Source organism: Protomyctophum bolini (assembly GCF_963924005.1).
Source record: "Protomyctophum bolini genome assembly, chromosome: 7".
In the NCBI taxonomy this organism is placed as follows: domain Eukaryota; kingdom Metazoa; phylum Chordata; class Actinopteri; order Myctophiformes; family Myctophidae; genus Protomyctophum; species Protomyctophum bolini.
In genome coordinates, this window is record NC_137868.1 from 49,317,418 (window position 1) to 49,331,877 (window position 14,460).

Consider the following 14,460-nt stretch of genomic DNA (forward strand, 5'->3'; position numbering starts at 1 on the left):
AAAGTTGCTAACATTAGGGCTAGCATCCCTACTCCGACACATGACTGCTGTCACCTGCCCTGCCATTTTGAGCCACTTTGAGCCTGTGTCTCTTATTCAGCTAGAGGAAATTTGTGATTTGCTCAGGACATTGCTTTCTGTGAGGAAATTTAGAATTCTGTGGTTGAGGATCATGCAGAGGATCTTTCCGAGGTTGCTGTTTACACAAATCCCGCGGTAGTTATTTTGGTCATATTTGTCTCCACTTTTGTGGAGTGGCGTTATCAGCCCTTGATTCCATGTGCTGGGGAAAATCCCAGAGCTGAGCACGATATTTAGGAGTTTTAATATGGCCAGTTGGAATTTGAGGTCGGTGAATTTTATCATTTCAAAACTATTGGTTTAGAATAGAAAAATAAGAATAAAATAAAAGCAAACTGAATACAGACTTTATTTTTTTAAATTTTCACACACATTGTTAATACATTTTCAAAACTTCCAAAGTATTTTATGTATGGCCTGATGTTGACCTCAAAATGCAATATTGGTATTAAAACATGGGCTAACATTTCAATAACTGTGAATCCCTATAGTATTTGGAATAAAAATTCACTGTTTTCCAAAATGTCAGTTTGTCACCTTCATCTTCACATTCAATAGATCCCGTGATCTTGTGTGGCCAGGTGTAATTTCCTGGGGTCTAGTAGGACTATAGAAAACAATAATTAATAAATCGCTGTACAATTTGGTAAAACAATTACATTTACCCACTTGTTCGAATGCCCCCGCCCCCTGCCAAAAAACGCTTAAAGTGTTAAAATGAAAGAAAGCAGCAAATAAAACAATATATAACACTCGTCTTTTACTTTCTCTAATAACCTAAAACATGAACCTTGGTTGAAAGACAACCAAAGTTGTCCTTTAAGGTTGAGGAGAAAAACAAAAGATCAGGAGAATGGAGGTCTCTATTGACATTGATTGAATAGTTTATTAGACATGAATGTAAAACAGCAACTGAGTTCAGTCAAACACTGATTCCAAAAGGGAGAACACAAAAACAAAGTCCCTGCAGTCTTGTTTCCATTCAGGCCCTGTGTAATCAATTCATAATAGCAGAACAACAAAAAATGTGAGGGGCACTCTTATCACTTCATGCATCACATTCCATGCTCAGCCAATCAAATCATCACAAATGTCAATCCGGCAAATCACTTTAAACGTCTTCACTTCTTCTGCCCTCACTGTTTTTATCCTCAATATGTACATCAGCCAATCAATCATCGCTATGGGACAATGATCAGCCAATCAAATCGAGTTTGTGTTCACACAAAGACAAAGCCCAGTAGGAGGGGCACTCCTCAACAAAAAATCAACATCATCAAAAACAAACTAAATATATCATTACAGGAAATAATACAGGAAATAATAAGACACTAAGTATGTACATACAGCGTGGGAGAAAGTTAGGAGGGGGCGTGGTCACCTGTTTAAAGGAAAAGTGATCATTTCCTCTCCATTGGGCCTGCTGAAAGGTGGACTTTCAGGCCTTTTTTTAACACAAGTTATACTGACACCTGCTGGACGCACAGCCAACCTCAGACTGCCGAGGCTATTTCAATGCTTCATAAGCTGGCCCCACATACTGTTTTGGGCGTCCATGTTAATGCTAAATAAATAGCGTAATGCTAGCGAGCTAAAATATAGCCATCCTTTCTCTAGAAAGCGCCAAGTAAGTGATCTGCATTTTTTGAGGGAAGGAGTCAGGGCATTTCACGCTTGGGTGGCCGTGCTGTAGAAGGAGAATTTTGCCATATTTGTTTTGAAATACAGGAGCAGTATAATAATCCATATTGTCCTTGTCTATCGACCTCCCTACGAACATACAGCCGTTTCATTTGATCCTCCCAGTGTGCTCATTTTTCATTCATTCAAGTTTTGTTTATTCTCAAAATTACACTGAGTAATCAAACTAATTTTCAGTGTCGTCGAGTACTACAATATCATGTAGAAAAAACATCACAATACATCAGATCAGGAAAAGAAAAACAAAATATATATGTGAATTACACAGGTTTACAAATAAATAAATAAAATTTTCAAAACGATCTAAAAATAGTTACATATTGTGGGGGTCTGTATGCTCACCAAGGTTTAAAATCGACTTAAGGGTAGCAATGTGGTCAGTTTCAAGGTCGTTTGCAGGTCATTCCATGTATTAGGGCCACAGAAGCCAAAAGGAAGTTCAGAGCTAACTTTTGGTACCTTGAATTTGGGGAAACTACTTGACCGGGTGCGGGTGTACTTCAGAAAAGATTTAGGACAATCTCCAAGCATGGCTTTATACAAGAACAGGTGCCAATGCAGTTTCCGTCTCTCTGTCAGGGAGGACCATCCAACCTTTTTATATTATATAAGATACAATGGTGAGTACCATAGCTATCACCCGTAATAAAGAGTCGAGTCGATGAGTGATGAACAGAGTCTATGGATTTAAGAGTGGATGCTGCTGCATGTCTATAGATTATGTCTCCATAATCCAAGACAGACAGGAACACATGGTGGACACTTCTTTTTTACCCCATCGTGTGAATGCAATGGTGTCTTAGCAAGTGAACTGAGTTATTTAAACTTAGGTCACACCGTTTAAAGTGGACATCTATTTTATTGTGGACACAAAGGTGTGACTTCAGCGCACTTGAAAAACTGAAACTCTTGTCACAATGTTGACAGTGGAAAGGTTTTTCTCCAGTGTGGACACGCTGGTGTGTCTTCAGGGAACGTGACTCACTGAATCACTTGTCCTAATGTTTACATTGGAAAGGTTTTTCTTCAGTGTGGGCCAGGGGGGCAGTTAGACAGATATTTTGTGAAGCCATAAGGAAATCGGGATTTCCTGAAAGTTCATATAATGGCCTGTTGTGGCGCTGTCATTGGGCCCATAGAAGTCCATGTATTTGGGCCCAACTTCACCTATACTGTATTACCTTAATAAACATGGTCATGAATACTTTCTGCTTCCAGTCACCAGTTTGAAGTGTCATTTTTAATGTCATAATATTGTTTTTGGAAAATGATGGTACCATTTATAAAAAAATGACCATAAAGTCGCTCATGTTCTGAGGGGCGTGGCTACCGTTACCGTCTATGATCGGGATTCCCCAGCCACTCGAGTCAAAATAAAAACCAACTAAGAAGAAGGGGGGGAAGTCCCGCCTCGTTGTCTGGGCCAGCCAATGGGCCAGCTGGGCCCAAATGGATCTAGAAAGATGGCGATTCACAATTCAAGGACTGACAGGCTTCATTTTACGTTCATGTTAAACCCGGGGAACGCTTTGTCCATATTTTTTACAGTCTATGGTGTGGACACGAAGGTGTGTTTCCAGGGAAGATGATGCAGTAAAACTCTTGTCACAATGTTTGCATTGGAAAGGTTTTTCTTCAGTGTGGACATACTGGTGTCTGTTCAGGTCATGTGACCGTTTGAAACTCCTGTCACAATGTTGACAGTGGAAACGTTTTTCTCCAGTGTGGACATACTGGTGTCTGTTCAGGTCATCTAGCCTAATGAAACTCTTGTCACAGTGTTCACATTGGAAAGGTTTTTCTCCAGTGTGGAGCCGGAGGTGTGTTTTCAGGGAAGATAATGCAGTAAAACTCTTGTCACAATGTTTACATTGGAAAGGTTTTTCTCCTGTGTGGACATACTGGTGTCTGTTCAGGTCATCTGGCCAATTGAAACCCTTGTCACAGTGTTCACATTGGAATGGTTTTTCTCCAGTGTGGACACGAAGGTGTATTTTCAGGGTAGATGACTGAATGTAACTCTTGTCACAGTGTTTACATTGGAAAGGTTTTTCTCCAGTATGGATACGCTGGTGTTCCTTCAGGTAAGATGACCTCTTGAAACTCTTTTTACAATGTTTACATTGGAAAGGTTTTTCTCCAGTGTGGACATACTGGTGTCTGTTCAGGTCATCTGGCCTACTGAAACTCTTGTCACAGTGTTCACATTGGAAAGGTTTTTCTCCAGTGTGGACATACAGGTGTCTGTTCAGTTCATCTGGCCTAAAGAAACGCTTGCCACAGTATTCACATTGGAAAGGTTTTTCTCCAGTGTGGACACGAAGGTGCATTTTCAGGTTAGATAACTGAATGAAAGTCTTGTTACACTGTTTACATTGGAAAGGTTTTTCTCCAGTGTGGACACGAAGGTGTGTTTTCAGGGAAGATGATGCAGTAAAACTCTTGTCACAATGTTTACATTGGAAAGGTTTTTCTCCTGTGTGGACATACTGGTGTCTGTTCATGTCATCCGACCGAATGAAGCTCTTGTCACAATTTTTACATTTGAAAGGTCTTTCTCCAGTATGGATACGAAGGTGTTTCTTAAAATTACTTGAATTGCTGAAAATCTTGCCACAATATTTACATTGGAAAGGCTTTTCTCCAGTGTGGACACACTGGTGTGTTTTTAGGGAAGATGATGCTGTAAAACTCTTGTCACAATGTTTACAGTTAAAATTATTTTCTCCAGTGTGGACACTCTGGTGTGTTTTTAGGGAAGATGATGCAGTAAAACTCTTGTCACAATGTTTACAGTTAAAAGGTTTTTCTCCAGTGTGGACACGCTGGTGTTTCTTCAGGGAACCTGAGTCAGAGTCACTGAAACTCTTGTCACGCCGTTCGTCATCATCGTCTTCACTGGTCTCCTCCCAATCACCACTGTCTTCAGTGACTTCAGCATCAGATTCAAGTTCAACTTCAATCTCAGAGCAGTGAGAAGTTATTTGTTCTTCTTCTTCATCATCATCAATTTCTTCTTCATCTTTCACTGCTAGTAATGTCAACGTTGACCCAACAGGTTCTTCTGGTCTTTGAAGTAGTTCCTCCTGTTCATGTTTAAGCTCCTCCTGTTCCTCTTTAATGTGTGGAGGCTCTGGTTCCTCCTGGAGCAGACTGGGGCTCCTCTCCTGTTCAGGAGAAACCTCCTCTTTACACACAACCATGTGCAGGATGTCTAGGAGCAGAAACATAACATGATGGTCAACACTGGATTCCTAAAATGTAAATCCATTCTTCTTCCATGTTCCATGTACAAAATTAGCTATTACCTACCAAGATAAGATTGACTAAACCGTTACTAACTACAGGTTATTACTGTTCTGAAAGATTTTAGCAAAATACATTGTTTCTTCAGGAACAATATTTTATTTCACCACTGCTGCCATGTCTCACCCTTTAGTGTGACAGTCACGCAATTTAGCCCTTTACCACGCACCACGCCACACATGCCATTTCACACGCATTATAAAGAACAATTTTATCCACGGCTCCGCCGCGTAATAACGCGCGCTCATGTGTGCGTCCTCAGAAACGGTAAAATAGCCGATCTGCATGCAGCACTGATATATGCAGTAGTAGGAGGGTAAACAGTGGAACAAATCGTCAGCAGGGTCCCTGACTGTGACGCATGGAAATGAGCCATTCGAAATATTTTTCATGGAAGACAATATAGCCCCCACAAGTTACAACAAGTGAGGTGTGTGGCGTCTCTTGCGTGATATGAGGAAGTCGAACGGTGCCAGTAGCCCGTGCACATTATAGGGACAAAGTCGTGTGTGTGTGTGTGTGTGTGTGTGTGTGTGTGTGTGTGTGTGTGTGTGCTTGAAGTGAAGTGAAGTGAAGGGGGAGGGGGAGTTCAGAGAGAGCCCACAGATGTGTTTGAACTAAGAAAATGTAAAAATAAGGCATTTTCCCACATTCCAGTTTTCTGACTTTTTATTTCACAACATATTCCCCAATTTCCACTGAGATTATGGGGTGAATGAATGTGGCCAGACCCATCTTCTCTTTCTGTCATAGTGACATTGTCCTGCATCAGATCATGTCCAAATCAGGTTCTCCAATCTCCAGTAGCCTCTTTTTTTGAAGATTTTTTGAGTGGTGCAACCACTTACCACTCCCTTACGGAGCTATGTGTGTGGCTGGCTGGGTCTGAGCACTATGTGTGTGGCTTGCTGGCTGGCTGGGTCTGAGCACTATGTGTGTGTGTGGCTGGCTGGCTGGCTGGGTTTGAGCACTATGTGTGTGGCTTGCTGGCTGGCTGGCTGGGTCTGAGCATAGATAGATAGATAGATAGATAGATAGATAGATAGATAGATAGATAGATATATTTTTCATTTCTGGCTGTCAGTGCAGGGAGAGCAGCTGGCATGGAGGTGAAGACATCAGTGTTGGTTAAATATCAACGTTAAAACGGGACAAATCCACATTAAAAAAGGCAATTTTATTTAGCTGCCGCCCTTCGGACGGCGTCGAACGCATTAAGACACATTTTCTGAAATATGGCAGCCCTGCTTTCACATGGAACTTACTGAGGTGTGGCTGGTCTTCAGCTTCCTGTTTAATAGAAACGTCCCTGGCTGAGCCAGGAGAGTTAATCTTCACCTGGGAGTGATGCATCATGGGTATTGTAGTTCTTATGAATCTGGAGAGTTTGTCTTCACCTGCAGTCTGGACTCCGGTCTGAAATCAAGTGAATAAGGAAGGACTTTAATAACTGGAGACCTATAGTCCGGCAGCCAGGGGTGGGGAGTGGGAAATGTGTTTTTATTGGCCTAAAGTATTGCCTATATACTTAAAAATACTTCAATTAATGAGTCCACTTGCTGACCGGCTGTCGGTATTGAGCAATGTATTTTATAAGGTTTTATATGTGACCATACCATTACCTATATACGGCAAGATGTCAACATTTCATTATGCTTTAACGCTTAGGCCGCCAGCCTTTGATAAATTGTGATATAATTGACGCCAGCATTTTTCCCTGTTTAACTCTTATTTAAAAAAACAGCAAAAAACCCATACCGGAAGTTATGATCTTATGTTAGGGTGTGCGACGATGCATCATCATTCCATGTTTACCGCAGGTGCTGCTAAAACATAATGGAGGCGCATCACAGCGTCTGGGCCGTGGAATAAAACTTATTTAGACCAAAAATGCCATCTGGGACAAGGAATAGGAGATACAGGCGATTGAATGAAAGAGAATCAAACCTTGGCCAGACCCTAAGGGCCGATTCATACTCCTATTTTAACGATGTTTCGGCGCTGTAGTGCCGAATTGACGTCTAATTGTAGGCTCTACAGCGCCGAACCGACTTTTATTCGACTCTAAAATAGGAGTATGAATCGGCCCTTACAATTACCATAATGTTAACACTTTCATCGCCCCCCTGGTGTCCATGTGAAATTACTGCAGGTAGCCAGGCAATGTCTGTGAATAAGCGCCAACTACTTCCGGCCCACACAGCCCAATACAACGAGAGGAGGAGCAACAAGTTTTACGAGCAGCAAAATGTCGTAGTTTTCACCACAAGCGGTAATATGGCTTGCGCGGTGCAATCAGAAATCAGTATTTAGATCTGAACGTTGGGCGGATTGGACTAAAACAACAACTTTGGACAATGTTTACAAGCAGCAAAGAAACGACAATGAGCAACCCGATGCTAACGTGAGTAGCATTATGACTTGATCAATCAATAGCACTATAAAAGACCAATTGCCGTTGATCTACGGCAATGGCGGACTAAGTTTTAAGTACCATGTGATGTGTCAAACTAGGGGGTTGTCATGATTCTGAATCCATTCCAAGCATTAGTTTTGCACAAAAAACACTCATTGGGCTAAAAACGGCTATAGCCGTCATCATAAATGTGATGAGGTCAGCACATTTTGGACACATTTGGACAAGTGGATATTGCCGTTTTTAGCCCAAGGAGTGTTTTTGTGGATGGAATTGATTCAGAATCCTTGCCTTATATAGGTTGTTAATGGTATGGTCACATATATCCTCCTATAAAAAAACTATTGGTCATTACTGTCAGCTGTCTTTGGTCTTTGGTTTCAAGGAGTGTGGTGAGGAACAACAAACCAATACCGTGTTAAGAATTGTGTTACAATGGTGTGTGTTAGGGTTACATTTCAATGGTGTGTGTTAGGGTTACATTTCAATGGTTTGTGTTAGGGTTACATTTAAATGTTGTGTGCACAATAGGACAGTAACCAAAGTTGACTTCTCAACAAGTCGACTTCATTGTCACAAGTCAACTCACACCAGAATAAGTCGATACATAATTAAACTGGAAAAGGTGGCCCTCGAGGGACAGGTCTCCACCAATTCAGGTCAGGTTGTGGCTATAATCCTCAGCCTAGTAAGAAAGTGTGTGAAAGACTTCACGTAAATTGCACGCTGCGTTCATGATTTGAGGCTTTTTGTTCAAAACAGGCCAATCTTGCAAACTTTGACAGCTAATTATAGCCAATTAGAATGGAATATGAAATATCGGACAGATCCAACGTGAGCACATGACTGTAGAGATACTGTGTAACGATTTGCAAGATTTTTTGAGACAGAATGAGGAGTAAAAAAAAAAAAAGTGGCGCTATAAAAGGCAGATGTGAAAAGTGTAGGTCAAAGGTTTGTCCTTGGCCTCTAGGGAGTGTGCATACAAGGTTTCACGCAGATTGGTGCAGTTATAGGTAAACATTTTGAAAATCTGCCTCATGGTGGCGCTGGAAAATGTGGGGCTGAGGTTCATTGTTGGCCCCCAGGGAGTGTGTATGCAAAGTTTGGCATCGACCGGGTTAACGGTGTCAGAGATTAGCTGGTAACGGACGGACGGATGGACACACACACGGACGGAGTGCAAAACATACTCTCTCCCCATGCCTTGTCAAAGAACCTGCAGCTTGAAAAGGCCTTCAGCTCAGCTCTGAACTCGGTAGAATCTGCACCTGGCTCGCTGATAACAAACTATCATTACCATTACACCTGGGAAAAACTGAATCCACTCTCTTTGGATCAAATAGTAATCTCAAGAAGACAGATGGCATCTTGGTTAGAGTGGGTGACAATATTATCACACAGAAAGTAAAAAACCTAGGTAGGTAAAAAATTACCTACCTAGGTTCCAACCTGGAGGCAAATTTTTCTTGTGATAAAATGGCCACCAATGTAAAAAAGAAATCCACCAAAGAACAAGATTCCTATACAGGATCTCCTCACTCTCACTGGTCAACAAAACACCATGAAGACCCTAATAGAAGCCCTCGTAAAAGGTTTCTTTAAATCCTTTAGCGCCATCTAGTGTTAGCATGCTCACACTGCCGAGGTGCCGCCTGTCTGCTCCCACTCTACGGAGCTCGTTTCCTCCGGGTTAAACAGGAACAGCACTCGCATTAGCTCACAGCCTTTATCTAGCAGTACAAGCAGCTACATTTTCTCAGCGGTGCGGTACAAACTAAAAAATGATTTACGAACGTCGGGTGCGCGGCATCCCACCATGGACAGCTCTCGAACCTTTGGAGATACAGCACTTTCAAAATCATGTTATAATGGAGGCTCAACGGAGCTGGATTTAAAAATCCCATCGCTGGTGGGGACGGAGGCTCTCCATATTAGCCGGAGCAATGCTAAAAGGTAAACAGACAGACGGAGCATTCATATATGGTTGTCTACGAACATACGCGTAGATACCACTAGTAGGTACCATTAGCCTAGCTACATGTATAAACATAGGTAGCAGCGAAATAATTAACTATGCATGCACCTCTTGGTACCACAGCACCTCAAAGGCCCTTACAACAAGGCTCCAGACTTCCCAAAACAAACTGGTCAGGTTACTACTTGGCCTCACTCCCCGAACCCACCTCATTCCTGCCCATTTTCATAGGCTGCCGCTGGAATGGCTTAGGTTGACGACAGAGTACAGCATTTTGCAATGGGCCTGGCCTACAAGATTCACTACCACCTTAACCCATGTATCTGTCAAAATACTTCCTTAAGGTAAATTAAGTCCACAATCTCAACACCAGAGGGAGTTCAACAAACCACATGCAACCCAGATTTGGCTAAAATAATGGATTAAATTAATTTTGCTCATATGCCACTAAATGTGGAACGCCCTACCAACAGCAATTAAGAAATTGCCCCCCCCCCCCCAACAAGTTACAATATTATTACTGCTGCTAGTATTAACTACTGCTTATTTAAGATCACATTTATAACAGACTGATTGATTGAAGCGAAAATGGAAGCTATGGTTATCACGATAATACAAATCTAAACATTTTTGTAAAAATAAATCTTGTTAAAAAAATGATCTGCCTAATGAAGATGTCACTGGAGGACGGTTTCTGAACTGCCCAAAGCCCTCCTATGAGGCACAGACGAAGTAGAAAAGAATTGTGCCATTTTATCATGATTATATTATATGAAGATGGGTTGAAAAGTGGTGAAGTGGTCCTTTAACAGTTTGAAGAATTACAGTACATTTCAAGAACCCAATACAAAAACTGTTGACTGTGGACGACACCAGAAAGCATTACTTGTTTACAATCGGGTCCACCCTTTTAAATTCATCAGAGACGTACAAAAACAGGAAATCATCATAAAAAAGAGGTAAAAGGGGAAAAACATCTGGGGCTCCATCTTGCGCCACCTTTAACCCTTATCCCTAAACGTATAGACCAATTATTTGTTTACAAACATTGGGACTGGTGACTGTTTCATGTAATCAATTCCCAACAGATCTCAAAACCTGTTTTGGAGAGCGCTGGTTTCAGTCCATTCAACCTCCTCTTGTGAGTTGGCTAGTGAGGTGCTCCCTAGGAGACATTTATACTTCAAATCGCAACAGTGTTGCGCACCGAGAACAGCTGATATACAAGCTCACATCGCATCACAGATGTTGTGAGCGTAGATGTCTGCGTGCACGACACCATCACTGGACGAAGCATGCATTATACTTGATGGGCTGCTGGTGCGTGTGCAACCATGCACAAATAGGCTCTGCTGCTGTGATCATGAGCGCACCTCCCGTTCTTATGACAGCGACTGGAGGTGTGGTTTTGAGGACAACTGTTTTGAATTGCTATCATTGTTCAAACGCAACAGAAAAACCAAGGACTATATATTTCAAGGGTGAGAAAAATTGCATCTGAAAGTTTGATGGGGCATTTTTTAGTGCAGTTAAAACGGTTCTTGTGCTGCCGCTATGGGTGCGCATCCTGTTTCTTATCAGTGTGACGTCGTCTCTTAAGGCGTCTATTCGCCATTTTTTACTATTTTGAAAAACATTTTAAAATAGTTCAACTAGCCAATTTAATATAACAAAATAGTTTAGTGATAAGGGGTGGCAAGATATACCCCATAGTGACAGGAAAAGGGGGCCAGTTTCGAATTGCAGCCGTCCGTAGGTGGCCTTAAAACAAGTTACAATATTATTACTGCTGCTAGTATTAACTACTGCTTGTTTATAACAAGTTACAATAGTATTACTGCTGCTATAGTATTAACTACTGCTTGTTTATAACAGGTTACAATAGTATTACTGCTGCTAGTATTAACTACTACTTGTTTATAACAAGTTACAATATTAGTACTGCTGCTAGTATTAGATACTGCTTGTTTATAACAAGTTACAATATTATTACTGCTGCTAATATTAACTACAGCTTGTTTTTAACATGTTACAATATTATTACTGCTGCTAGTATTAACTACTGCTTGTTTATAACAGGTTACAATATTATTACTGCTGCTAGTATTAAATTAACTAGTGCTTGTTTTTAACAAGTTACAATATTATTACTGCTGCTAATATTAACTACTGCTTGTTTATAACAGGTTACAATATTATTACTGCTGATAGTAGCCTATTACCTACTGCTTGTTTAGGATCATTTATAACTAACAAGCAGATATGAGAAAAATACTCGTCGTGTTGTTCCATGTTAGATGAGTCAATAATATAAAAGCAAGGTGAATCAGTTCAACTTACCTGCTGTGTTTCAGGGTTGAGCTGCTTAACGAACACACTGTTTTCAAACCGTTTCAAACCTTTTACTATTATTATTATTATTGTGTTTTTAAACCACGCTGCTAACAGGCTAAAAGCTAGCTGTGTGTGAACGCAGCCGTTCAACGCACAAAGGCCTACTACTGTGCTAGGGTTGTGCGCATGAGCACTAGCTCTTTAAGGCAGAGTTACGACAACTCGGTTCACGTCACGGGGCTTCAGTCCAATGGCGGCTCTTCTACATATACTTCTATTGAATGGGGACATCCGGGAGTTTACGGAATGCATTGGAGTCTATGGGCTCGCACGAGAACATGAACCACGTGACCAGGCTGTTTTCTGCCCCCTCAATGTCGTAACTCTCTTTGAGGCTCTGCCCTGCTGGAGCCTGGAGCGTGCACGATGCAGGTACCATAAACGATCACTAGGGGGAGCCATGGTAAAGTGTAATACAGTGGGGAGCGGCTATGGAACAGCTACAGTATAGAGCTGAAAATCATCCCATAGAGATTTACTAAAATATTGGTATCTGTAAGTGCTGTTATTAAAATGTTTACTTTAAAATGGCTAAAATACAACAATTCATGGTCATAAGTTCATAAAGGATAATTCATAGCAATTTCATGATGTAGGGGAGAGCCGCCAAGGATGTAACGCTTCACGGTTGTAACATGGACGTTATCTCTTGATTGGTCAACGCCACCATGACGCCATCGCGTCAGTATGTGTACAGCAACGTACTCTACGTGCCCAGGAAGTTTGAAGTGTTTACCTCTATCCTGGAGCTATTGGCGAAAATCTGACTTTTTTCAAAATGCGTATAATTTTACACCTGGAGTATATGTGTGCTACAATTTTTTTCTTTGGTGTTGGTGAATAAAAATCCACATGGATGTCTTCATGCTTATGTTCTTCATTAGTTTGCATCGTGTTTAGACGGAATTCACGTTAATTCTGGTCTGTAAGCAACGGCAAAGAAAACTTGCAAAGGTGGGCCATTTGTAACATGTGTTACAAATGGTCCGCTTCCATTCAATGCCATTATATGTAATATTTACATATTTGACATATTAGCGTTGTTACATTTATCATGCATGCCGTTACAATTAATCCGATATGTGCAGCAAATGTAACACTGAAACAGCGTCCACCTTCGGTTTAATAACTCCCGACCTGTTTTATCAAAAAAATAACTTGAAGTGGTTTATGGTAGCTGACATGTGTAGGTCCGTTGCCTGAAAATATTACATGTGTAGATAAACGGATCTCTGAGTAAAAAAATGAAACGTGCAAAATGTTACTCCCCTACAATAAATATGTGGTCCATAATTGATTTCTTATGAGGTTAAAATCATGTGATGATAACTTTCTGAGGCAGAACCAAGTTCTCTGTCTGTCAAGTAGCAACACTGGATAATGATTGACTGATTGATGCATGATTGCCTGGCATTGCACACAGGTGCTACAAACCGTGTCTCACTCATTCAGACTATGGTCTACACAAGGAAGCAGCACACTGAGCACAAAGTTCAGTGTGTTACAAACTTTAACGTCTGAAGCCAAAAACAGACGGTCAAAAGAACATTCTAAAGACTATGAAACACAAGATTCAAGGACTTTTTCCACGACAAGTGGCCAACGAGGTATTATTATATTTATAATTAGTATTTGTTGCGTTGTTTGTTTGACGGACACGTTCATCTGCGCATCGCGCATTTCCTCGTATGTTTTGTTTGATCAATATTTGTATTGTGATGCACTTCGCTGATTGCTTATGTGTTTATTATTTTTGTGTGAACATAGTTCTCACGGCATGGAACGGAGGGATGAGAAGAATGCCTGACAATAAATGCCCGTTTACAAAGAACCCCACCTGTGTCGTAAATGTTGTGAGAAGAGCTACAGTGAGAACTCGACTGCTCAACGCGGGTATAGAGACGACAACGGGTGACAACGCATCGAGGATCCAGCCTTCAGATACGCAAAGCCCACAAAGTAGGTTTCGGCATAGCCACTGCAAAGCAACGGTGATAGACTGTGTTGAAAGCGCAACGTTTCGAGTGACAGCCAAGATGTTCCCTACCACAACAAGGTGGTGCGGGAAGCGGTCAAACTTGGAGATTGCAACAAGGACTCAGATCTATTAACCTTGCATATGGAGCTTAGCCTGGGATCTTTCTAATGTGCTGGTATTGAAGTTGTTACATTGCTGGATGGTTTAAGAAGAATTTAAAGTAACTCACATAAGCAAGTGAACAGAGTTTAAAGGTTTATAAAAAGTTTTTGCATTAAGATTGCAATTTTGTTTAACAAACTAAAGTCTATAAGTCATCGTGTATTTCACGATAAAGAGTTAAAATATTTTGTTTTCATAAAGTTTAAGACATTTAAAGGGTAACAAGCTCATTTTGTGTTTATTTAAGTAAACGGTTTAAAGGACAACTCATTTTGGTTCTCAGCTAAACTAAGAAGGTTAAAGGAGAACTACGGTGTGTTGTAACTCATTTTGGTTCTCAGCTAAACTAAGAAGGTTAAAGGAGAACTACAGTGTTTTGTTTTTTGTTTTTATTTTTCGTGAAAAAGATAAACCAAGTGTAGCCTTTGGGGCCACCGTCGCAGC

At 41.0% G+C, this 14,460-nt stretch overlaps 1 protein-coding gene across 1 annotated transcript; it reads right to left on the minus strand.

The window, feature by feature from the left end:
* Positions 1-613: 613 nt before the first annotated feature.
* On the minus strand, positions 614-11,925 carry LOC308318285 (uncharacterized protein). Its single transcript, XM_080767784.1, has 3 exons — positions 11,823-11,925; positions 6,354-6,504; positions 614-4,996 (listed from the first exon to the last, which is right to left on the minus strand). Exons 2-3 carry the CDS (start codon positions 6,442-6,444, stop codon positions 3,294-3,296), a joined length of 1,794 nt encoding a protein of 597 aa, XP_080623910.1. The 5' UTR covers positions 6,445-6,504; positions 11,823-11,925; the 3' UTR covers positions 614-3,293.
* Positions 11,926-14,460: the final 2,535 nt, after the last annotated feature.